At 38.0% G+C, this 12051-nt stretch overlaps 1 protein-coding gene across 5 annotated transcripts in view; it reads left to right on the top strand.

The window, feature by feature from the left end:
- Positions 1-12051, top strand: part of vti1a (vesicle transport through interaction with t-SNAREs 1A) — a 134434-nt gene that overhangs the window by 20664 nt on the left and 101719 nt on the right. For 3 of the 5 annotated variants that reach the window (XM_037755392.1, XM_037755395.1, XM_037755394.1), the window contains exons 4-5: positions 4853-4930; positions 10117-10137. In XM_037755392.1, coding sequence (XP_037611320.1) covers positions 4853-4930; positions 10117-10137 — 99 coding nt within the window. The remainder of the gene's footprint in view (positions 1-4852; positions 4931-10116; positions 10138-12051) is intronic. The other 2 variants (XM_037755393.1, XM_037755396.1) reach the window with 1 other exon arrangement.

The following is a 12051-nucleotide window of genomic DNA, read 5'->3' as shown; positions in this document are numbered from 1 at the left end:
AATGCATTTAAAAAAAGAGCTCTTACTTAATTGAACAACCTCTCCCAATTTGTTTGTGTTAAAGGAGAGTAAAAGACAACAATTTGTGTGTGTGTGTGTTTTCCTTTGTGCCGTGTGTGTGTGTGTGTGTGTGTGTGTGTGTGTGTGTGTGTGTGTGTGTGTTAAACCCCTGCCGAGCAGAGATACATTATTTAAGATGCTGTTGTGATACTTGTGCCTGCTTAAAGGTCTCAGCTTCCTTTTAACGCCATGCCGCATCGGTCCACCTCTGCCCCCGCTTGTGGGGAGGGGGGGACCAGAGTGGGACCTGCTGGTACTGGTCCACACATCACCTGGGAAAATATCACAGCGGGGGGAGGAAAGGAAGCAATATCGATAACCTTTGAGTCTAGCACACATAAAGACATTTTATTAGCTCACGTTATTGTCATTTCCTTGCTGATTTTAAACTCAAGGATATTAAACCTAGAAACCTTTTTTTTTATTATGTATTTGTGCATTTTAAGCACACCTGAAAGTTATTATTAAAATGGTGGTTTTGATAAGTTTCCACCTCCATTGAGCAGCTTTAACAGTTAGGAAAATACAAGGTTGAACGCCAGATTCAGACAAGCACACGGAGCCCGGACATAAGTGTTATTGGGTCTAAATTTGGAAATGCCCAGCCGCTCTCCTACTGGTGTAAAAGCCCGTAATGGAACATAGTGTTGTAAATTGAATGTGGTTAATTACTCTTCATGCTATGCCACCAGCCGTGTGTGCAGGGCGAAAAAGGAAAAGCTTGGGAAAGTGGAGGGAAAAAGCGTCTGCAGAGGAACTTCAGGGCCCCTCATTACACTCTGCCCCTGGGTATTTTTACGCCTTTTATTTCCCATCTAATGAACTGTTTACATTTTTCAGCTTCGCAGGCGCCACAATTATTTGCGCTTGTCCTTGTGTCACTCGTTGCGCTGGGCAAAAAAAGCAAGGAGGAGAGTTGGAGGGCATTGAAATGTGTAAATATGAATCTGGGTTTATTTGATTTTAATTTTTTTTTTGTAGATAGGGAACTTTTCTTTTACATTACAAAGATTGTTGACTGCTTGAAATTACGAGAGGTCATTGTTTTACAATCATCTGTAAACAGATGTTTTTTAAGATTTACTTCTGGTCTATGGAGGAACTTAAAAATCATCATGTTAATTTAGTCAATATATCCCCATATACTAGAAAGAAATTGCACACAAAGGAAAGATCCATATATTTGCTATAATTAAATAAATAGCATTTGCTGCTCAGAGGATTATGCCAAACTGATTAGCATATCTGATATGAATTGTTATGCATGCATATGTAATTACATTTTGATGGGTAAAGAAGAGTCGTTTTTTTTTTTTTTTTCCTCTTCGTCTGCTATCCATGTCAACAGAGGTAAAACGTGTGTTTTTGACAGGACACCAGCACCTCCATCGCTGCATTTGACGGGATGTGTGGAGTTTTAAAGGCAGGCCACTTTGCATAAAGTTAAGATGTACCTTTGTACTTTTCCTTGTGTGCTTCCGGGAATAGAAGCAAATTCTCACCCAAGATTAAAAAAGTGACAAAAGACAGACCTTTCAAAAGGATTAAAAAAAGCTTTTTTTTTTTTTTTCGAGCAATAAGGTATCTTCTGAAAGCGTTCATTCTTTTTTAGATTACAAAGCCTGATTAGCTGGTTTCGTCTTAAGATGCGGAGCTCAGTCTTTTACATACTGTAGCTAGAATGAGAGCATTTCAGAGCATTTCCTTTATAGAATAGAAGATTTTTTACTATGGAACAGGTATCTGATATCTGCTTTCCTGACCTCAAGAGTGATCCCGTTGTCACGTTGCAATGTTTTTGCCTAGCACCTTAACTTCTAATCAAAATCCGCTACTGTATTAAGCAGTCAATATTGCACAGCTGCTTATGTTTCACATCAAATGGGAAGGCGGTAATCACTCAGGAATCTGTTGTTTTCCTGAGGGGGAATCCAAAAACCGGAGTGTATACTGTAGGTACAGGGGAAGTAGCGGCACACTTTCATTTCAATGACATTTTCCATTCTTTATACTTTCCCTTTGTTATCTACACTGTTCTCATTGCAGAAACGCTTCATACATTCATCTGTAACAGACAGCTATTTAGAAATACCAAAAAACTCCCTGCATATGGTTTGAAGGCGACGTAAGCCTTAACATTCAAATCAATGCTTCTCCCAGGCTTCCTCGTCTCAATTACTGGTGAAGTCGTCGTTCCCCCCTAAGTTGCACTGCAGCTCTTTAAGATGAAACTCCACTTAAATGGAATATGTGGGTGTTTTTCCTGGCAACAAATATGTGTGTGTGTCTGTGTGTGCCTTGTGTACAAGTGTACACGCTGGCTTCAAATTGATGCTTTTTGTCTTTCTGGTTTTACTCAAATCTGAAATTTCTTTTTAAAGTCCTGACCGCAGCACAGTGACCACTTATTTACCTCTGCACAGAAAATACTGACAGTCGAATTTAAAGTTAAAAATCAGCGTAAAAGTTAGTTACATTTTTAGATTATATAATTTCATATGATCACTTTCATTATTTTTTAAAGGTCTTATTGATAACATTTTTATGCAGATGAATACTTTTAAAAAAAAAAAAAAATACATCCAAAGAGCTTTTAGAAAGGTACCGAATAAAAGTATTGCTTTTTCCTAAAAAAAAAAAAATATTTTGATTGTGATTAATCATTTAAAAAATTTTGGTGGGTCCAAAATGACATTTTTTTGTTTATCTTTATGGAAGATATCACACGTTTAGTTTCCACTTCTAACAAGGTGTGACATCTAGTGGCTGAATGTTATCAATGTTATCAATAACACCTTTAAATATACATTTTCTGCAAACATTTCAACAAAAGAGGGGTTTCAGAAGAAAGATAAAAAGCAATAATTATTATATTATGTACATTTAAGTCACCTATATTTGCCATAGAGCGCCATATCTACGTTATTGATTTTAATCAAGAGTGTCGAAAGCACATTTAATAAAAATTAAGTATGATGAATTCATGGATTACACACGTTTCTCATAGTTTTTCTAGATATTTTAGAATTTGCTGTCACATAATGGAGTGTCGCAACAATTATCACAAACTTAAAAGTTCATAATTAAAGTGTTGTATGGCACAATCACAAAGCAATTGCAGACAAAACAGCACATTTTGACACATTGCTCCTGTGTAATGCGTGTTGAGGGGGTTGGGGGGCAAATGTTGTGTTTTATTTGAGACCGCGCTGCCGATCTCCTCTTTTCCCCACAGTGGGCGTTCTGTGGTTAGCTCAGGTCCCCGTGGTTGAGTATTGTTTGGGTGCGCTCTTTATCTAATGGGTTTTTGTGGTCTGGGTCAATCAGGCCCTCCGTCTAGTCGGTAATTACTCCAGAGGACTGTGGCCCTCACCATCACGATAATAACAGCCAAATCACATCAGCCATGACTTTCCACTCAGTGCTCCAGATTATGAGGAGAGACAAATAAAAAAAAAAAAAAAATCAACCGGCTCGATTGTGATTGGCTCCAAAGTTATTTCAATCAAGGAACTTGATATCATCACTCACGAGGTTAGAATTGGCTTTTTCAAGTTTGATTTGTGCTTCTCTTACGGACGGTGGCATCAAAGTGCTTCATGCAATAGCTTCTTCTTCAAACTTTTACTGATAATAGAAAGATACTGGGGGAAGGATATACTGTATTTGAGGAAAAAGAATGTCCCCACCAGGTAATTGGTGTTCCTTCACTGATTCCCTTACTTTGTTTTATTTATTCAGAGTCGAGAACTAAGTAAATATAGAAAATAGAAAGAATTTGTGCTGAGAAAAAGTGATATTTTCATTCCTGTGCTGGTGTTTGTCTTTGATTTTGCCCACCTCCTGCAGCCCACCTAGAAACCCTGTCAAGGCAGGGAGAGAAAGCGAGGGAGGCTTAGTAAACACTTTCTGTGTCTGCTGCTGGTGTGTATTTAGTTTAGAGGGCATGCCAAGAGGCTGTTTTTCCATGGGTCGGGCGTCTGTAAACAAGCGGTACAACGGCAGCCCACTCTTCGACAATCGGAGGTGGCACACTCTGAAGTGTGTATGAAATGTGTGAGTGTTTGTCTTTTTGGGTTTCTGTTTTTTTTTTTTTTTTTTTTTGGACATGGCATTCCCTCTTATTCTAGCCTATCTGGAGACAGAGAAAGAGAGAGAGTGAGAGAGGGTTTGTGTGTGTTAGAGAGAGGCAACCCCAAATCCGATGGGCCGCCAATGGGTGATGAATTATTCCCTGTCTGAGTCTCAGCATTGGTGTTATCACAGAGCCTGCTACTGCACTGGGATGACAGCGGTGACAGCCCCCAGAAAAGATTTAGCGCTGACAAGTGATACTTCCTCATAATACATCTCCCTGGCCCTCTCCTCTGTCCCCCTGTTCCACAATCTCTCCATGCACACAAGATGAGGTTTTTTATCCCTCAACTTATATTTGTTTAAGTGGGCAAGGTGGTGGTGGTGGTGGGGGGGCTCTTTGCCATCACTTCTGTGGCACAAGTGCACTAGGTACAGTAGATCACCTCGGAAGGAGGCTTGGGCACAAACCCAGACATGCTTGTTTTCAGTTGTAGGGGTACACACTCGCACACATACACACAACCTGCATGCGTATGACTCAGTTTGTCACCATGTTCCATTAGGGGGCTCTCGTGCTTAAGGAATGCCTGTTGTGTTTTTTTTTGCATCAACAACAGTACTAAGCCATATTTCCCCACTTGTTTTCCCCTCTTTCTCCCCTTCTCTTCTTCTTCTTTTTGTCCTTCTCCCTCATCCTCCTCCTCCCCCTCCGCAGAAAAGGTCACGTATTGCCTACAGTGATGAGGTGCGCAACGAGCTCCTGGGGGATGAAGCCAGCTCCTCGGAGAACCAGGTGAGGTGCTAATCAGGGGCCCCGAACGACACACCAGTGTGGGTGGCTGACTGGCCCCAGGGGCGAGGAGGTGGGCCCCTCGCAGGGGCCATCGAGAGCCGAAACAAACCGCATTGTCACCAAGTCATGCGGAAGGAACACTGTTTAATGCAAAGCTGCGCTGCCAGTGAGCGGGCTCAGGGCATGGGACCGCTGTCTGGCCAAAGCCAGATTGTGACCGACACACACACACCTAAACACAAACACACAATCCAACACAAATTTAAATCCAAAAACCGGGCCTCCCCACTCCAACCGTCCCACAGCTGTTCTCCTGCCGGGTGTAGACTTAGGCCAATAATAGATCCTCCATCGACGTCCACACGCACACACAGACTTACGTGCACATGCAAAATTGCTGAATGTCGTCCTCCGGTCTTTCTTTAAACTCCAAGGGTGGCGAACCTGCACAATGCAGACACTCAAAATGAATAACAACGCAGATTCAACACTATATATATATATAAGAAAAATATTTTGGTGCAGGGCTCCACACAAATGATCTTTTCGCCCCTTAATATTTATTTATTATTATTAAATATCAGCTCTTAATCAAAAATCTTAAATTTGGCTTCTTTATGGTTTTGATGTATTATCTCTCAACATATTCACAATAGGTTTATTGTTTATTAAAAGCCAAATGACTGACATTTTGTTTGAGTATCAGTTCAGCCTGTTGAATTCGAGAGATATAAACAACAGATAAAAACCACATTAGTAAATTTCATTCAATGTCTACAAAAGCTTCATTCACAGCTTGTTGTGAACGTGGCAACGAAGAAGAAAAACAATTATCTGGAATTGTGATCTTAATTGCCCAAAATATGCCACATGTTCTTTTAAACTTAAGTTGTTTTGAATAAATGTAGAACCGCATCAAAACAACGATACATCAACGGATTCAGCAAACAGCGTTTTAACATTTAAGACGCACTTACCTATTGCTCACCTGCACAGCTGCCACTCACACGCAGCCACTCTCAACTATGACCAAACGTCTTTTGACTAATTATATATTACCTTTACAATCGGCTGTCAACTCGCAGGGGTTACTGCGTCTCAAGGCACACACACACACACACACACACACACTTGCATGCAAATAAATACTTTGCATTTGCACACTCAAAAAAAGAAAAAAAGACAAAGAAATGCATATTTGCACATTTAGTACCCCAGTGCTTTATGGGAGTATATTTAGATGATTCACAGCTAAGCAAAGCTAAATAAAGTTCTCTGTTTTTTTTTTTTGAACATTTCCCTATTACCATTTCAATGATGACCCATGAACTACACATCTTAGAAACATATGTATCAAGAACCCGAGATGTGTAATTGAAATGCATATTCCTGGCAAATTAGCAAGACACAAAAGTGACTCTGACATTTTCTGCAGAAGTTGGAAGGAGATCTGCTGTCAGAAATGTCACGTTTGAGACACTGAGGAGTTCTATCAAAATCCTGTCAAGAAAAAAAAAAGGAATCTCATTTCATTTCAAATCCCTTTCATTAAACATTTATCCAAAAATATTTAAAAGTAATATTTATATATCTAGATTTTACACATCTTAAAAAGAAAATCATTGAAAACAAGTATCCGTATAGAATTCATATTATGGAATGATGTTATACATTTTATATTCTAAATTTGGGAAATTGCTGTTTTATTTTTGTAATTGTTAATTGTAATTTTGCATATTAGTTGTAATGTTATTGTTTATTTTTTATTATTCTTGACAATAATTATCACATAATAATTTCATAAAAAAATATTAATATTGTTTTATGTCAAATTATTGTATTCCTAAATGAAAAACACTAAAATGTCACACGTCAGGAACATTAGAGGGAGCAGAATGTGACATTTAAATCTATCTACAGCTTCCTTAATTCTCAGTGCACATCAACATAATAATGTAAATTATGAAATGTAAAATAATATTAATTAAATAGAATTAATATTAAAAGATATCAAATATATTTACTTTAAAACATATTTATCTTTGGGAATTTAGGCCAAAAAAAAAATCCAAGCTATTGTAAGTGACATATTCCTTTCATTTCTTCGCTTTATTTTATTTTCCCAATTTTGTTGTTGCAAAAATGTTACCAGTACTGAAATAACTGAAGTAACCTTAATATGTTAATTGTGAAAAACACAGTAATAATTAGCAATAATAATGTCTGATATAAAACTTTAGAAATTGTAATTATACACAAGCCTTAGGAAGAGTTCATGCTGGGGGCAAAAGCAAAGTAAATAGATGATATACATTTTCCCTTTTTTCCTCCCAGGTGCCGTATTTACCTCATTTTCATTTAAAAACTTGTGGAGATAATACTTGTCTTGCTGTGAGTGGAGTACTCGGAACTTCAGAGTTTTTTATCTAACGAGACGGCAGCGATAGGAGAGGGGAAAAGATGGTGGGGGCCGGGGCAAGTCGGTCAATTTAATTCCTGACGATCTGAAAGAGGTCAGGATCATTTCATATAGCCCTGGCTGAGCAGATCATTACCAGTCACAAATCTGTTGGTTACATGGCAAGGATTTATAGCTAAGTAAATAGGGAACCGTCATAAGTTCTGAAAATGGCGTATTGGCCCTGCGATAATGGCTAAAGGACGATTTAATAGAGTTCGGCATTTATTCGTTATCTGTATGCGGACAGAGACTGAATTGGCACTATCACTCGGTTTTTTTAATAATGTGGTAGGCTACCATTGCACATTTTTTCCCTTTCTGTTTCCTCTGCATGCAACACACGCACAAATGTTGGTGCGCACACACAGAGAGAGACACCACACACAAAGCAGCGAATGCACACACGTTTTTTTTTTCACACACGAACACTATACGGAATAGTTTCGATTTCAGTCACAGCAGAAGGCTTGGCCACAAGAGATTGTGCTGGTTTGAGCCGGCATGGACCAGATTTTACAGGCTACAAAGGAAGCAGATTACCACTTGTATCGAATTCCGTATTGGATAAAAAAAAAAAAATCTTTTGTTTGAAAAAAAAAAAAAAAAAATTGCTGATTATCATAACAGAAAAATTGCAGCAGTGCAATTTTGAATACTGGCTGGCATCACAAAAACACAAGGCAAGGCGCTCATGCAGGAGTAATTATAACATTTACAATATTCTGTATTTACTGCTCTGTATCTCTTGAGCAACGCGAGCATCGTTGGTTGTACCAAAGAATGGATGCCAAAGAAAAATAAAGCAAAACAGGAAGAAACGCGGCTCAACATGCCCCTCGTATAGTTTTAACAAATCCTCCACGAGGACTTGCAATCAGTCAGGCAGCACAAATGAGCTCGAACAAGTTTTGTTTGGTGCCCATTGACTGATGGCTGAGCCGGGGTGAGGGATCGCAGGATCTGCTGGGCTTTTTTCAAGCCCCCAAATAAGCACATCCACAGTGTAGTTTTAAACTTTGACCCCTTCAATAATGCATTCTTAGTGGGGAGTTGTTGCTCGAGTTAGAAAAAGACGGTTTCCACTCTTAAGTGCGTCTTGTTGCTGCCGACATTTTCAAGGAAAAAGAAAAAGAAAAACATGCAATTATACTTGTTTACCTCCCACATTACACATATCGACAATATTTTTACATTTGCAATATTGTAGTGAGTGAGGCGTTGTATTTTTTGATTGGTGGAAAAAAAAACGATGCAAGAGCTATTTTTTGAGATGCTTCTAAAATTACAGGGGTGAGTGCTGTGACAAATGCAAGAACTTGATATTTTTGTTTGTGTTTTATATAGATTCCTCCTGAATTTATTACCATACGACACATTTCTTCGAGTGTGTTTACTAGTGGTGTGATATAAATAGAGGAGACGAATGTATACAGTATTATTTTTTTTAGGATTTCAGTATAATAGGTGCAAATGTTAAATGTAAGTTCTTGGATTTATTCTGGTCATAAGAGCTTCATTTTTTATCCTTTTTATCACTTGTTTTGAATTACTTGAACAAACTGTTTTGTTTTTTTTGCCTTAAAGTTAGCAATCAAGTTTGTAGTTCAAGATCTAAGAACTTTCACCTTTACAAAATTATTCCAGGCTCACAAAATTCAAAATAAACAAGTAACAGTGGCCCTGAGCCTCCCTTCAGATCTCCTAATCTTTAATGTTGGCCAAGAATTGTGGATTTAAAAAAAAAAAAAAACACCTCTAAAAGGCTTGCAAATCAAGAAATGTGTCCTTCCCCTTTTTTTCTGCCAACCGTGTTGCGTTCCCACGATAAGCCCCAGCCTTCTCTACAGCACTCACTTAAGAACAGGCCAGGGAAGCAACCTTTTTTTTAATTGTGATTAGGCATAATTAATGGCAAATGGGATTATTTCCCCTCCCTCAAATGTCTGATTCATTATCAGAGATGCAAGGTTTTCCAGGACAGGGAATAGGAATAGCATTTCTTATTTACTTCACTTTAAATTTCCTATTCTCTTTCATCAAAAATGTATAACTATGCTAAGATTCATTTTTCATGATCTGTGGCTGTCCCAATAATAAGCTTCCACTGTATGTATATGCAGCAGTAGCCTCGCATAGCTTTCTATACATAATCTAAACAGCATGCTCCTTTACTGAAATATTGACAGCATATCAGCATTGATAAACAGCGCTACAAATGGAGTGGCTCAGCATTTCTCCAACTCGGCTCCAAAGGGCACACATTTCCTTTTTATCCCCTTCCAGAGGATTCAGCAAAATGACAGATACAGTTTAAAATGTTGAGGAAAAATATTTTGTAGCTGCGCACTGACTATATTTTACTCATTTCTTCCCTTTTCTCTCGCTATATCGACTTCTGTGATGTGACTTCCTTGATAATGTTAGTTGATATTGCGAGTCGAGCGATCCATTCCCTCTCTTGTTTAATGTGACAGCGCCAGGACTTGATCTTTGTTTGTTCAAAAAAAGTCAGCCCGAGCGGCGTGTTTAGCTCCGTTTAATGTGTTTGTCTTGTGATTTCCAAATGCTAAACATGCAAACAGATAAATCGTCAAGGTTAATTCTGTACCCAGCCACACGACTGATCTTCTTCCTGCCATGTTTCTGCTTCTGTTTTTTTTTTTTTTATCTCTCCTTCACTCTCTCCATCTTTCTCTCTCTTCTCCCTTTTGCTCTCACGATGCAGTTGATAAAGTTACGTGAAGAGGTAAGTGCTTCTCTGCTAAATTCTGCTTTCCCACTGAAATTTCAATTTGCCCCCCTCTCTCCTGTAGAAAATTAAAATCAGCTCATTTTGACAGTTTTTTTTTGAATGCATGTCTGATTGTACAATCCAACCCAAAGATAATGAATTCACCGAAGGCCAGTTCTTCCAGTTACATTAAATATCATAAAGTGAAGATACAATATTATTTCTAATTCATCTTTTTGAAGACAAATATTGGAGAATGAAGCGAAACTTAAAAAATTATTAAACATTATTGGGCCCAAAACAGTTCGGAACTTGATCAACTTCTTAGTTTCAGAGGGATTTGCTGCTTATCCCTTCATTTTCGCGAATGGAGCCATATTAGTTGCCTTCTGCTCTTTGTAATAAATTGGATTGAGGTTATTATTAGTGATATGAAATGTGTTTAAAGCTATGTATGATGACAGACTGTCGGTGTTGTTTTGCCATTCACCGCTGCTTTAACATCACCACCATTGCCAAAGGTTACTGAACTTGTTTCATTGTCCATATTCTTTGACATGCAATGTAAGGTACCATGCACAGTATACAATGTAATGAAACTGCTAGAGTCATTAAAGGAACAGTTTGTAGCATTTAGGGGGATCTATTGGCAGAAATTGGAATATAGTATATGTTTTCTTTAGTGTATAATCACCTGAAAATAAGAATCGTTGTGTTTTTGTTAGCTTAGAATGAGCCGTTTATATCTACATACAGAGCGGGTCCTCTTCACAGAGCCGGCTGCCATGTTTCTACAGTAGCCCAGAACGGACAAACCAAACACTGGCTCTAGATAAGACCATTCGCGTTCTCATGTTTTTGTGTCGGCCACTGTAGTTCTCCTACATGCTTGGGACACGGGAGAAGTTTCATTTGGTTGCAATCTGCAACCTCACTGCTAGATGCCGCCAAATCCTACACTCTGCACCGTTAAGCGTCAACTCGAGTGTTATCGTTGGTGCTCATCAGTTCAAACACACAAAAATGTCAAGAAAACACGTTGAGCTGTCACTGTCAATTTATGAACACGCAACACCTGAAATATAATTTTGGTTTAGCAGATAAAGTTACCGACAATACACAGCCAGCAGAAACATAGTTAGCTTGTCGCTTTGCTAATTAGCTTACCAAATGCTATCGTAAGCTTTTGTGAATTAATTATGAAAAAGTAAAACAAACTATTGTTCAATTGATATAACTTTTCATTAAAGTTTCCTGTATCCATGCAGTTCCATTAGCAACAGTTTTCTCTCTTTGAGGTGGTAAATGAAAGCCACTGACGTTGGAATAAAATCACGGTTCCTTGAACTTTCATGTCGTTGCAGTATCTGTACTAGCTGTATAACTACTGTATGATACAGATGCTCTAATTGAGCTGCTCCACTCATTGTTGAATGCAAATTAACTTTAAATTGAATTCATCTTTCAGTTAAAAAAAAATAAATATATATATATATATATATATATAATATTGGACTGCCATGACAACCCATCCATTTATCGTGTTTCTTTTAAAACTGAAGCTTCTGCTCCAAACATCATTTAGATAAGTGATGTGGCACACATGATAACTCAAATCAGCTGTCTAAAAATGCCTGAATATTGATTTTAGTTGTCAGAATAGTTGGTTTATTAAGTTAGATGATGGTATTTCAAAAGCATGTTGATTTTGAACTTAACTTAAACGTGTTCTTCGACTGTCCATCAATATTACCAATATTAGCTCTAATATCATCATGCTTTTAACTATAATGCCACTTTTTAATAACACTGAATTGCCAAGTATATGTGAAATATGTTCTTTACAATGTTAAAATGTTTATAATTAGTAGTTGTAACATATTTTTGATCCTCATGAATAGGGCTGGGCAATATGACAATATATTGTCA

Source organism: Sebastes umbrosus, chromosome 20 (assembly GCF_015220745.1).
Source record: "Sebastes umbrosus isolate fSebUmb1 chromosome 20, fSebUmb1.pri, whole genome shotgun sequence".
Lineage (NCBI taxonomy): Eukaryota > Metazoa > Chordata > Actinopteri > Perciformes > Sebastidae > Sebastes > Sebastes umbrosus.
Note: the sequence above shows the minus strand (reverse complement) of the source record. Positions and strands in the feature narration are given on the sequence as shown.